This window comes from Lepisosteus oculatus, chromosome 11 (genome assembly GCF_040954835.1).
Source record: "Lepisosteus oculatus isolate fLepOcu1 chromosome 11, fLepOcu1.hap2, whole genome shotgun sequence".
Classification (NCBI taxonomy): Eukaryota; Metazoa; Chordata; class Actinopteri; order Semionotiformes; family Lepisosteidae; genus Lepisosteus; species Lepisosteus oculatus.
The window spans coordinates 27162449-27177184 of NC_090706.1; the positions used below are offsets into that span (position 1 = coordinate 27162449).

The 14736-nt window shown below is 37.8% G+C and overlaps 1 protein-coding gene across 1 annotated transcript in view; it reads right to left on the reverse strand.

Annotated features, from left to right (window-relative positions):
- Positions 1-9816: 9816 nt before the first annotated feature.
- Positions 9817-14736, reverse strand: part of nsg2 (neuronal vesicle trafficking associated 2) — a 29891-nt gene continuing 24971 nt past the window's right edge. Inside the window, exons 4-5 of the mRNA XM_006631830.3 lie at positions 11828-11938; positions 9817-11109 (exon numbers count right to left, since the gene is read on the reverse strand). Of these exons, the coding sequence (XP_006631893.1) occupies positions 10918-11109; positions 11828-11938 (303 nt within the window). The 3' untranslated portion in view covers positions 9817-10917. The remainder of the gene's footprint in view (positions 11110-11827; positions 11939-14736) is intronic.

Here is a 14736-nt window from a genome sequence, read left to right on the forward strand (position 1 = left end):
GAAGTGTTGGAATTTAAACATTGTGGCAGCAGCTGCCAGAAGGGAGTTGCAGTTCCTAGACTGCTCAGAGGTCTGATCCAACACTGCACCTGATCCAACACAAAGAAAAAAATTCATACAGGCATTAAAAAAGAAAGTGAAATATTTTCAGATGCTGTCATGGGCTTGGAGGAAGCCCTCAATCAATGTTTGGGTTCAAAGAGAGAGACTGAACGTCTTACTTAAGGCCTTGGGGGGGGGGGAGGGGATCTCTTCAACAGCTGTCAAAAGATGAAAGTGAGAGAAACACACCCCAGTGAAAGAAGACTGGGAACAGAGAACGTAACAGATGAAAAACCAAACAGGTAAAGTGCTGGCAAAAAATGTCTAAAATGCTATTTTGTTATGAAGCACAATAGCTGCCCAACTATGATATAGAGAGAAATGCTAGCACTCAAATAGTCCATATTTTTTTGTTTTATTTATTTGTGTATAATTACTACTTGTAAACAAAGCATAGTTTTAGTAGTTCATGCCTATGTTAGCATGCCTTAGGTACATTAGACCATGTCTTATACCACTGTTATCATCATCAGCCCAGATGCTTGGGATGGCTTATTGCAGAGTTGGAAAACAAAGTACATAAGAAGTAGCTGAAACTGCAGAGATTTAATCCTCCCAGGTGAGGACTGACGGAGCTGCTCAGGGAGAACAGACAGTAGCAGTGGGAACCATGCGGGTAGGTGACAGGAGATTGAAGCAGAACGGAACAAGACAGCCAGCGGCAGGACACGAAGGGAACTCAGGACAGGGATGGAACACAAAACTTTCAGGTCAGAACAGAGCATTGCTAAGAGCAGCTCAATATCTGAGCCCCAAGCAGAGGTGCTGTGAGGGTTAAATACAGTGTTAATTAAAATAATGTTTGAGTGGCAAGGCTGCTAAATCTGGTGCGTGGAGCACTGGGTGGTGTTGAGCTCCTTGTACGAATGTGACTGGTCTCCGTGGAGTTAAGTCCAACCCTGGGTGTAATAGTGCAGGATACATGTATGGTGCAGAATGTGGGTACAGGCAGTGATGTCAGGTCCACAGTTAAACCAGTTGTGGAGAAACTACTGTAACAGCTGAGACAGCAGCAAGAGAGGAGGCGATGCGGTGGATCTGCGTTTGTGGCTGGAAGGTTGCTGGTCCGTATCCTGCGGCCGGTAGAGGAATGCTACTCTGTTGGGGCCCCTAAGCAAAGCCCTTAACCCCAACTGCTTCAGGGGTGCCGTATAAATAGCTGACCCTGTGCTGTGACTCCAAACTTTTCTCCCTGTTAGTGTGTCTCAAGGAGTTGGGGTACAGTATGTGAAGAAAAATTCCTAATACAAGAAATTGTATATGGCTAATAAAGTGATCGTATCTTATCTAGAAACATCCCTGCTCTTGCAGAGATTGGGCTAAATGAGAGCACTTGTTTTATCTGGGAGAAATAGTGCTTCCTATAAATAAATTATTTTTTTAGTGGTTTATGCCTGAGTCAGCATGCTCTCACATTAGATCCTGCATGATACTAACAGACCCAGACATCCTTTATCCTATGCACACATGCATACCAATTTCTTCAAATTCTGTGTTTTTATTAACTCATAAAAGAAACAGCATTAAATGACAAATCAAGAAATATATTTTCAGGTATTTAGTTAGCACATGTTTAAGTAGGTAGTTGTGTCTGCATGCATAGGCTGCATACAGTAGGAACAGATAAAGGTTTATTCCATACTGAAAGGAAAATAAAATAAATACTTTTATTCAAGATTTGAATAAAATATTTATTAAAATATGTACAGGTTTCTGTATATCATTCTGTAAATTCACAAAATGGAACACTATAGGAAGGGTCTTAATATTTTTGCAAGGCACTGTACCCATTTATATAACATCTTGGTCTAGTCAAAGGTGCATGTCCTGTTGTAACGAAGGCCAATGTATGATGGACCATTATCAAGGACTAATAAATTATTTTAGAGTATTATTTTGCCCTGTTGAATTTGTTAATTTTAGAAATTTTCAGTGCAGGGTGTGAATTCTTTCTTTGTTTTGTTAAATATCCTGTACAAACAGCATCAGTGCATTGTATTTCTTAATGCTTTGAAAAACTACCTAAGCACAAGCAAGCACAAATAAAAGCATTAATACTTGATTATGTTATTAAAAGGACGTGGGGATAAGCCATGGTTAGCCATGGTTAGCATCATTAACAGATGTATAATATTTTCATAATTACTTCTGTCATCAAAAATGTACTTGTTTGAATTCTCAAAGGGAATGCATGCACATAATACTGCTGGAAAGGGAAAAACTATGCCCGACTATCTCTGTGATGACTTAATTTTATTTTGATGTCAGAAAAGGACTTTAGTTCTGTCAGAAAAACTGTTGAAACTTGATCAAAATGCTGCAAAAACAAGAGTCATGGAAAGTTAATGTCATGGGAAACAAATTCTCATCACATAAGAAACACAGGGAAAAAAATATTGAAAAAGATGTCATAAGTACAAGAATCAGCTCACTTAAGCCTGTTCGTGCGAAAAGGTTTTCTTAAGGCACAGGGAACCAAAAATGCCAAAGAAATGTGGGGAAGTTCCTGGATTAATAAAGACTTGTGCAATCCCTGCCCAGCTGTATTGCAAGCTGTTATAACACATGGATAAGGATTTGAATTTACAATGCTGCCCATTTCCTTGCTTGTTTATCTCTCTCATTGCAGCTTTAGCAGGGCACTGTTAGGTTTATCGTTTCTGGGCTTTAACAGCCATGTGACCTCAGGAAAACCATTCTTTATTAATCCACGAGCTTCTTCTATTTGGATGCAGTGCTTTGGGAGGATGGAATCACCACTAACCTTCCCCCTTCTGGTATCACTTGTATTGAAGAGTCTTCTGCTAGAATCATTCTTGAAAGTTTACATTGTACTGAAGATAAACGTAGTGTTTTCACATGTGTGTTCACAATGGCTTGTTTTGCACACACAAGCCAAGAAAATCAGCAGATCTCCAAGACTCTCACACTATTTTGCTGTGGTTTGTCCTTGGATGTTTTGCAGTTTCCTATGGTTGTGTCATGTCAGCCAGCAGCCATATCACCCAGCAACTCACAATCGGCAACCCACTGAAGCTAAGCAGGTGTGAGACAGGTCAGTACCTGGATGGAAGACCTACTGGGAAAAACTAAGGTTGCTTCTGGAAGAGGTGTTAGTGGGGCCAGGAGGGGGCCCTCACCCTGCAGTCTATGCAGGTCCTAATATGGTGACAAGGACACTATACTGTAAAAAGGCAGCGTCCTTCAGATGAGACGTAAAACCAAGGTCCTGACTCTCTGTGGTCATTTAAAATCACAGGGTGTCTCTCGAAAAGAATAGGGGTGTAACCCTAGCATCCTAGCCAAATGTCTCATTACCCATTCTACTACCAATCATGGCTTCCAAAGAATCCCCATTTATGAATAAGCTTCATTACTCTGTTCTCTTCCCCACTAATAGCTGATATATGGTGAGTGTTCTGGCGCACAATGGCTGCTGTCGCATCATCCAGATGGAGCTGCACAGCGGTGGTTAAGGAGAGTCCCCATTACCTGTAAAGCACTTTGAGTGTAGTGTCTAGAAAAGTGCTATATAAGTGTTGGCAATTATTATTATTATTAAATATTTCTTACTACATAACAAGTGACAGTAGCAAATGGCATTGGAAACATGCTAAATCACAAGGTAAATATCATTTCAAACTGTAAGAGAAGCTAGGAAGACCTATGCTCTGTAACACCCTATATATCAAATTAACACATTATTATTATTATTATTATTATTATTATTATTATTATTATTATTATTATTGCATGGCAGGGTGAGGTAGTGGTTAGCCCTGCTCCTCCATAGCTGCTAGTTTCCATATTCAACATTCAATATATTCAACATCATCCATGCTCATTCCGTGTTCATCACTTCATCATCTGACTATGAGTGGAGTAAATGTGGTGCATCTGTCTCTTACAAGAAGTTCTGATTATGACACTACACAGTCATGCCTTTTTTTAGATTCTTCATTTTCAATCGAAGCCCAGGAGTTGAAGTGTACCCTTCAGTTTGTCAGCTGGATCAGCTACAAAAAGGTACTGATAAAGCCTGAGACATGGCTGAAGGACAGAGTGGCTCCGGGTTGTCTCTTCCTCTGAGTGCCGGTGTGCCATTAGATGGAAGGCATGATATATTGTGGCTGCATTCCTCTCAGGGGTGACTGGAGAACAGATGGACTCGCACTCAGGAGTTGAGATATTCATTTAGCACAAAGCATATGAGTCTCTATACACATCCGAAAGTCATCGAGCAGGTCACAGAGGAGGACACAGAGAAGGATTAAGCATTCTGCCAAGATAATGTTACTCTGTTGTCACTGTATGTTCAGGTACAACTTCTAACACGTATCTATCCCACACACTCAATTTGAAATCCATTAGGAGAGGCTGCAGAGTGCTTATCAGTTACATTTCTCCCTGCACTCCTCTCTGGGTGCCTGTGATCCAATCTGCTTGAGGGTATTTTTTCAAGTTGTTGTCGAGTGTAATTTTAAATGAAAGACACTCAACATATAAAATTGAAACATGTTTTTGTATGACTTTAGAAACAAAGAGGAGGTTAAGCAATAAAAGCCATTGTCAGTAGATTGACAAGCTATAATCGGGTGAGCAGCACTCCATCCCTTTCAGAGTTTTTACTATATGTATAGAAAAAAAGGAGACTCAAATTGTGGGTGGAAGTTGATTTATGTCATAAATTATCAGACCGGAGTTTATTGCTCACTTTGTCTATGAGAGAAGTCCTCAGCACAATGACCATTTATTTCAGTATCTTGACTGTAAAATCAATCAGTTTTTGTAGCATCCTATTTCAGCAGTTCTGGAAAATCAGTTCCACTTTATGGACAACTGTATTGGGTTGTGCTGGCATTTAAGAAACCTTAAGAAAAAGGACTTCAGATTACTAATTTGCTTGTCCTTTTAAAGGAGTACTGTTATGTCCTCTAGTTTTGTGTGGCAGAATGGTATAGCAGAAATATTGTTGTTGTGCAGTAATAATTGAATTAATCCATTTCCCATGTACTGAATGTCCTTAAATCATTAAAGATACTAAAGTTCTAGGTGTTATCTTGCAATTTACTGTAACTGTTAGAAAAAGGTTGATTTAAGGATACAAAGAAAAGAATAACACGGTTCTTCATGCTAAGTACTGAGAAAAGCAGCACTTTTCATCTTTATTTTATAGTGTGAACTCTCAAGACTCATTAAATTCAAACTTCAGTAGTTTGGTTAAATTCTAATAAAGTTACAACAAGCTGATTAATATAATAGGACAACATACCTAATTATTTGGCATTAACTGGCATTAATATTAACCAAGCTAAGGAAAATAACCTACCTCACAAAGAATGAACCAGGGAGGCAGCTGCAAAGGTTAAGGGAGGAGAGCTGGAAAGATTCATGCAGCGTTGTGGACAGGCAACAAACATTTATACATATAATAGGAGAACAAGATTACAATTTAACCTCCCGAACCCAGTCCCCACTCCCCTGACCAAGGATCTGGGCCTATTTTGTTGACTTATCCTTGGTTAAGCATTATAATTGCTGGAGTCTTTTCCACTCAAACTGGTCTGGTAACTAGGTGAGATCCGTGCACTACAACAGTCCTCATTGCAAATCCTTCTGTTCCGAGTTAAGCAGTCTTTATGTGAAGCCGTGAGATTTTGTTATATTGGAAGCTTTTATTGTCCCTTTAACTATAAGTCATTATTATGGGACTGGCTGAATTATTGATGCATCTTGTTAAATCCTCTCATTGGAAGGTGTTTTATAGTTTTTCCTCCTGGCTGATTTTCCTCGTATAACTTCCATGGAAATGCAGAAAAAGATCCAGAAGGCAAATTATAATAAGTCATGCTTACTAGTGTGTTGTTTTTATTTATTGTGGATGAGGAGTGGGTTACATTTAACATTAACTGTGAAATTTATTGTGCTTAGCTTTCTTTTTAATATGTTGCAGTTGCTCTACAATGAAAAGAGTGAACAATTTGTTCAATTAAGTTTTTCGGCAGTAGAAAGCTAGTGAAAAGTAGAGATCTCTACCAGTTGCAATGTAGCAGATAAGCATTAGCTCCTGCTTGTGTGAATTAAAGGTTATTGCCATTTTTTCTGTTGTAACAATAAAGGCCTTCAAGAACGTGCTCTTGCCCAGGCAAGATTATACTTGTCGCCTGAAATATGTTACTGATGAACTTCCATAAATTGACTAGCCAGTTTTATTCACATGGAATCCGTCCAATAACTGAATGGCAGTTTGGTTGACATTAATAAAATAAATAAAACATATGGAACCAACACTGAATAAAATGTTGTTTGTCATATGCTCCTATGTGTGTTATATTTTAAAGATACTGAGTTCTGTTGTCTGTTGTGTGTGGTATATATATATAAAGTGTTTTTTGTTAAATGCATTATTGCAAAAGCATTATTTTTATTTAATTTAGAAATAACTGGAAATCATGAAAGATAGTTTTTAAAATAAAATCATAAAACTGACACATAAGTGTATTCTGTGGCTCTGCTGTCTCACAGAAACATAGAAAATGGTTTTAGTAATGCTGTTGGGCTTTCATTAGACTGTCTGCCTAGATCAATTTTAACAGCTCAGCCTGAAGCTTCTGTATGAAACCCAGACATATTCCTAAATAATTCAGTCTTTCTTTGTTCTTTAAATATTGCACACACTGAAATAAAAATGTGTTCCTCAGCACGTTAGAAAGGATTAGTGCCAGTCCAGCAAGGCAACACTCATAACTGGTCTTGTGAAAGTAGGCCATACTTAAATTACTTCCAACTGACTAATGTTCCTGAAGGGATTCGACAAGCCCCTTTTTGTGCTAAAAAAATGACAGATCTCCTTAGTAGAACTGATAAACCTGTAGCCTTTCAATCCCCAGTTGGTAATAGCCAAAAGTCTTTTGCTCCGACTGCTACATATGCCATTTGCTTAGGAAGTGGAGCACTACTCTTGTGCCAAAGAAAAGGCAAAGGAGCAGCGGATGGCCCAGTTGCGAGGAAATACTTAAAGGTATGAACTGTAATTCAGACAAGTGTCTGTGCACCCGGTGTGCAAATGTGAATTACACGACAAACAACACTTACTGTAAACAACAAAAGAAAAATCATCCTGGAGTTGCTTAATTGCATTAAATTGTTTGGTTTGTAACACTTGGATACCAAAAAAGAGACACCCCACTTAAAAGACTTCATAATATACAGAAAAGGTATTGTCTAGCTAATTCTTAGACATCACTCTCAAATCTGTGTAAGTTACAGTAAGTGTCAGCTAAAAAAGGTGATGTCAGTAGATTGTGTTTCAAGCCAATTAAAATTCACTTGCTGTTGTCTGCTTCTGTGCCCAGTTTTCATATCAGAATGATATTTAGTCAATTTATTCAGCAGCACATTCGATGGCAAGTTATATTTGCAAAGAAATACATTTGGGGATTTGCTTACTCGACTGTGCTAACGCTAGAGCTCTCTTAGGATGGGGGGAAAGGGAGAATGCATATCTCTTCCAGAACAAAACAAATGCAAAGTACAGTACATACTGCACATTGTGCATCTGCGGGTGTAGTCTTAACTCCCATGATCCACATTAAATGGAGTTTGTAGCAAATATCTTTGCTGCTCTTATTTGTAATCATTCATAGCACTGATTCCCTAAATGCTATACAAAAAGTCACAGTAAGCCCCTCTCTTCCTCACATTAATTTTGTTTGATTACCTCCTCCACTGCTCATCTCCACTTAAGCAGCTGCCCCTGGCTAATTTCCACCTCTGGGGGGTACGATTTCATTGTCCTATGGTCAGGTGATGGGCACTCAGCCAAGCCCGTTGGCCAGAATTCTTGCCTAGCCTAGCTGTTTATTGAAAAGCCTAGCTTTTTCAATAAACATTTGTAACACATTTTTCTGATTGCATGTGGTTATGCCGCTTGGACTATGTGATCTGACAAAAGCAATGGTATGAGTTTGGTCACCCTAAGACCTCATCCCCTTCCTAAAACGGTCATTCAGTATTCTCCATTTTAATCACTTGGCCTGACCTTCATAGGGGAGAAACAGGAATTCGCATACGTGTCTGACTCCATCTCACCATTCAGATGCTTAAAATGCATAGAAAGTGAAACATATGAACCTGGAAGTGGATTTTGATTCTCAAGTGATGATTATGAGCAGATGTATTTACCAGACATGGAAGGCCAAGTATCTGAAGGATTTGGGATGTAGAGCAAACTGAAGAACTGAAGGATTTGAGATATGGAGCAAACCAAGTGCAGCACAGTGTCAGAGCATCACCATAGCACCCTGGGAGAATGACTGAGGCCTGCCCTCTCAAGATGGGTGCATATAATACTGCAGACTAATTGTTTTATTCCAGACACGTGCTACACTGCACTAGAACAAAATCAGCCCTGGAGAAGAGATTCTCTGAAGCTGAAATATCGGTACTGGACTCTCAGATCTTGCAATGCATTATGTAAGCTGACATACAGAAAAGACAGTGTCATAAGGAAGAGAAAGGGCAGCAGCAGAATTATTGCACTAGCCATTTGCAGACATGCATCAGTGTGAGCAGTGCTCACTGCAGTAAGGGTGTCACCACATATCACTGAAGAAACTCATAAAATAATTCTCATGACAAAAGGGAAGATTCTTGGACCGAAATAACCACATTAAACAATTCATTCTTATTTAAAATGCAGGAGACAAAGATTTTCCTTTTTTCATAGAAGGTTTAAAGGTATTAGCCATGTACTTACTTTCACTGTACTTGTGTTTGTTTTACTGTACTGTCTGTACACCTGTAATGCACAGTGCAAGCTGATGTGATGATTACTTTTTATTTTTAGTCTTAATAAACTCTCATGCTCACCAGGTTCGAGAATAACTTGCCCTGGCAAAAAAGCAATTGAGTCAATTAACAGTGCCTATAGGACCATGCCTTGCTTATTTTGAATTAAAATGTCAGGTTCCTGAAAAGATACTGAACTTGGAGGGAAAAAAAATGTTGTTTTTTTCTTATAACTAGGAAAATAATGGAATAACTAACAATGACAGAGACAAAAGCCCATACATTCTCATTACCTCTCAGCTGTCTGGAGAAGGCAATCGTTTTCCTACTAAAAATAATCATTTTTGCATGTTTTCTTCTGATAATTAATTTAAGAGCATCTCCACTATGAAGGAAACCTGACACATTATAGAGATATAATTCTCCTTCACCTAAGGGCTTTTGTCATATTTTCTCATTTTCAATTTGCAAACCCACATGCACACTGCCTGATACAGCATGTCAAATTTGTTGAGTCGTGCCTTCACTGACATAATGTTGCTGCCTCTGATTAGACTAAAGCATAATAATATATGAGCTTTTTTTTTAGCATGATTAATCACATGAAATAGATACAATCAAACTAGGGAAAAAAATATAATGCAAGACAGATCAGCAGAGTTTTAATTAAGAAACATACATTGTTCATTCTGTGAAAAGGGCAATGTCAGCATGCTTCAAACTGATTTGTTCATGTTTGTGTAAAAAACATTTGAATTCTGGATAGTGTTTCGTCTATAAAAACAGGAACCATATTATTCCATAAAAACAGGAAATTATGATGCTTTTGCAGTGAATAGAATCACATTTTTTTTTGCCTTTCTTTGTCTGCAAATGTCATTAAACCTTTTAAACCCATATTAAAACAAGCTTAGGAAACAAAAGTCAGACACAACTTGCTTTATTTTAGTTTTGTCCAAAAACTAAACGAAGCACACTCAAAAATACTCTAGGTTTTGCTAACTATTGACAAAATACACCACAAAGATGTAAAAAGTACGTTGTTTTTACAACTGATGAAAAAAAGACATTCTGAAGGCTTTTCATTATATTTCTTTTTTTTGGAAAAAAAACAACAAAGAGTTTGGCTGCAATGGAGACTAACGAAAAAGTGTATCTAAACATCACATATACAGTGCTTTGGCAAAGCCTGGGGAACAAGATGTCCACTGATGTCCATATTGCAATCTTATTTTTTTAGATTTTTCAAGTATCCATATGAACTTCAGCAGGTCTCAAAACGGCAACATAAAAAATTACTTATTTTGTGAACGGATCTGGCAACTCTAGTCACACAAATTCCTCCAGAAATAGATAATATTTTAAGATAAACTTCAACAGTAGCTTTATGGAATGTATACAAGTTGGCTTTAAATCAGTTGAAAATGAGAATTTCATTCTTTCATTATTGTATAAAGTACATGAAATCAAGTGCTTCTTTTTTCAACTGATCATTACCTGACTTACTATACCAAGGTATATTTCAGAGTGTAGTAATTTTATGTAGTGTATAACATCTTAATCTTCTTGCATATCTGTAAAAAATTATAGTAAATGATTCTGAACCAGTCTTGCTTTTAAATTACAGACAGCTTTTCAGCAGGACATTTATGCACAGCAAATTGACACAAACTGCACCAATATAATGATAATTTTTTTCCTGAATCCAAATATCTTTTTTTTATCATTAGTGCATTCCTTTAAAGCATGTACAGTAAAACCATCAAACCATGAGTAAGTCAGCACTTGCAGACTCAGTCTAAATTGTATCCAAAAAATGGTTTTAGAACATGAATTTCACCCACATTGATCATGCCTTTGTACAAATGCTTTTGTTCATCTCAAATACAAAACAGCAATAACAAGGAAACTGAAAACATGTGTCAGACGATCTACAAGATCATCTCACCTCTTTTTGCCGCTAGAGTTATGTGGATATGAAATAAGAAGCGGGATTTTTTTAAAAAGAGTATCTTTCAGGTTGACTCAGTGGCCCTCGGTGTTGGGAGGCTTGGCATCATGGTCCACAGTTCCTGCGGGGAGCCAAGGCGAGACGGAGCGAGAGGTGGTCTGCTTGGCCATGCTGTAGTGGCTGATGACAGTGTAGAAACGCCCCCGTGAGCTGGAGTCCTGGGCTGAGTAATACGCTTCGAAGGAGGCAGGCATGCAGCGCTTGTGCTGAGAGGCAAAAATTAAGAAAAATAATACTGTGGTGCAGGAGTTTCTAACAGAAGTTTGGAAGGAAAGTTAGATCCTAATCTTACACATATCAACTAGGTCTATAAGTCTCACACCCGGGTCTTCTCTTCACATATCTTTCTTGCATCCTGCCTTCTCCCCATCTACATTCTTGCAGAAACTCCCTGGCTCAATCCTCACAATAGTGATGGGAGTTTGGGACAACATGTCCTCAAAGCCGGGCTGCCAACCACTCAGCTAGGGGAGTCTCTATACATATTTCATCTCTCTATCACATTCATTACTGTTTTAGGGGGATTTTGGCTTACAGGAGTTCAGTCATAATCCCCCTGGTGGTAGTAATTTTGGTGGTACCAAATTACCACCATTTTGATGGTAATAATGAATTTGTTTGGATCTAACCAATTCATTGTTTGTGTAACCAGCATACTACAATTAGTATGATTTTTATACAGAAACAGAAGTACGGGGGGTATCATTCAAAGTAAAACCTTGTTTCCTACAAGGCTTTTCTTTGATGACACCTCATTTTGTGATTTGTTGCCACCATTTAACGATCTAAATGTTTCTAACTATCCATTTTGACATTGGTATGCTCAACCAAGATTTTAGGTTTTCTTCCAATAATAGTGTTTAACTTGAGCTGTGTTGGTACCCTTCTGCGGCCCAGCTTTGGAAAGCATGGCTGCTCACCTACCTTGTACACAAATCCATCTGGGCAGCTGTGGTCATAGGTGAAGGCCTTGTATACCACCAAGAACACTATACAGGCAAGGAATGCAAGGGCCAAGAAAATAAGAATAGTGACCTGTGAATGAAAGAGAGAAACAGTAATTCAGCAATGATAAGCCCGAGGGGAAACCAAGGCTCCAAGGAGTTCCAAGGTTTAGAACTTGTATTTTCTACTAATATCTTAACTGCTCCTTTTTTTTATTTGTCCTTTTACAGTTACCTTGTTCTTGCAGAGCAGCTCCTATACCAGGTTCTCTTTTTATTTTAACAAGCAAGTACACGATAGCAAAGCTGCCTTCTCTGCTCTCTCCATTTGAGCTCAGTTCTTTCACACAGAGAAAAACACTGGATTTGACAAACATATTTATAAATAATTCTATATAAATAATTTTAAAATGCAGAGCAGGATGCAAACAGTAATTTTTCTAGTACAGTCTATTAAAACAAACAATTATACTGCATACCATTTCAGTGTTCCAGCCCTTGTTTAAATATGAAATGCTTTGACTTTCAAAGGCTTTCTTTATTTGGATTTCACTGTACTAATTACAATTTTCTAGGTATTTTCTCCAGAAGGGCACTGGGTTTAATATTTTGAACAGGATTAATATCCATTTCTCTCATTGTGTTTTGGGCTACCTAGTGACTAAGCATTACAGGTGGAAACGATTCCTTCCAGCTGCTCCTTGGTAAAGTGCCTCCCTGGGGAACAGAGCTGAAAGATTTTTAAATTGCACTAGAGAGTTACTGTAAGCATGGCAACACCACTGTGGCCTCTTTCCTAATGTGTTGAGACAAGAAAGGCAATTGCAATACAAGCAATCATTTATTTGGTGATCGCTCTAAAGTGTTTAATCTATATAAGCCAGGGGAGCCAAATCTATTTCTTGAAGACCAGAAAGTCGTCATTTTTGTGTTTCGCCTTTTGTAACGAGCTTGGAACGAGCTGCATGCAATTACTATAAGAATAAGAATGCAAGAACTATGCCCTTTCTATTCACAATGTCAGAAGTGAATATAATCCAATACAAAACTCTTGTTTGAATGTTGTACTTAAAGTAAGTGAACATGTCAGCATTTTTAGGTATTAACTGGCAGAGCCAGACTCGTTTGCTGTCTTATCCTGTTTCACAGCAGCTGGCATGACACGGCCGCTGGGGTGTTGCTTTTTAGCTTTCCTATCTTGTGTGAGCTGAGCGTGGGTTGATTTCGGACAGCTCAGTGCAAAGCTGACCTTGACACAGGCTGTATAAATGGGATTTCAGGTGAAGCCCTTTCATTTCTCATTGTTCTTATTCCCACTGTTCCTCGTGCATGATCTTTAGCTAAAATGTAAATCTAAATTCGAGGCACAGTGCCACACCACACCCAGATTATACTCTTCTCACAGAGGGACGATTTTCTGAGAAACATTATTTCTGCTTTGAGATTTTTAGAATTAAAATAAAATAAAAAAGAGAACAAAGAAAAAGAATAGTTGTTGCATCACACAAAAACCAAACAGTTAAATGTTTTTCAGGATAAAATGAATACTTCGCCCTATTTTTACTCTCTATCAATCGATAAAGCTCTTTCATTGCCAAGACCTCTGAGGGCAAGACATAGGCTAGTAATTGCTTTAAAAGCCTATAGAGAAGCTTCTCAAAAGCAAATACATATTATTTTAACACCATTAGAAATCTAACTCCAGTCTCTTGCAACATTTTTTTTACGTCATTAATGTGTTTTTTTTTCTGTTACGGCCACAGAAGAAATTATCTGGGAACAGGTCCCGGTGACCTTGAGAGGATAATACAGCTTCTTCTTGTTGTTTTCTTTTTCTTTTCCTGTTGTAAAATCAGGCAGTAGCTGCTGCTTCTTCTTTTTAAAATGACTGAAGATTTAACATATGAGGACCAAGGCTCAGAAGTGTTTTTTTTTCTCTCATCTTTTTGATTATAACAAAAAAAACCTCTTAGCTTGCATTTCTTTGTGTGCGAATAAAACAAAATCTTCTGGAGGTACAGATGGTCTTTCATGATGTCTAAAGCACAAGAGCATTTTAAAAGCTTTAGAAATTATGTTTTGCGTTTATCTCCGAGAACATGTTTCAGTTTTTGGCTGCCACTGCATTTTAGGACACAAAAGTGCAGTTTTTGAACAGGAACTCAAAGATCTACATATTTTCTGGAACCACAAATACAACAGCATATGAAGTACTTATTTTATTAACAGTGGCCTAAGACAACAAGTTCAGAAGAATAAGTTTTTTAAAAAATCATCTTTAATGATACTAACGTATTCAAATTTGAAAGACCTACCTGACCCCCTTTAGGAAATATAGCAGTTTCAACTGCAACAAGACATTCTGCTAATCCAAAACTGAAGCATAAAAAATAAAAAGAAGAATAGAAATCCCCTCTTTTTACATTAAGTAAAACTCTTAATATTAATTTAGAGCTTGAAGATATGAACTGCCAGATTAGTAACAATCTTCCCCAGAGGATTGCACAGAGCTTTCTTCAGAATAATTTCAAAGATCAAAGGACAGATTACTAATCTTTCCTCCAAGACCAGATTTTAGTTCAATTTTTTTTAGAAAATTAATACCTACATACAGTACTCTTCAGCACTGAATAAAATGTTAATTTAAAAGAACTGCATACTCTGATTGAAATTTAAAGCTCTTTATCTGCGGATTGTGAGCTTCATAGCACTTTTTTCTGACAAAAGTTGGTTGCGGACTTGTCTTTTTTCTGTATAACCTATAACCCAGTTTTTACCAGACAGTCTTTAAGCAGACTCTTTGCTGTGTATTCTGATAAGGCTCTCTAAAACTGGGATTATTTGGAAATAGCACAGCAAAGCCAGCATATTTAAATATGAAATAACTGG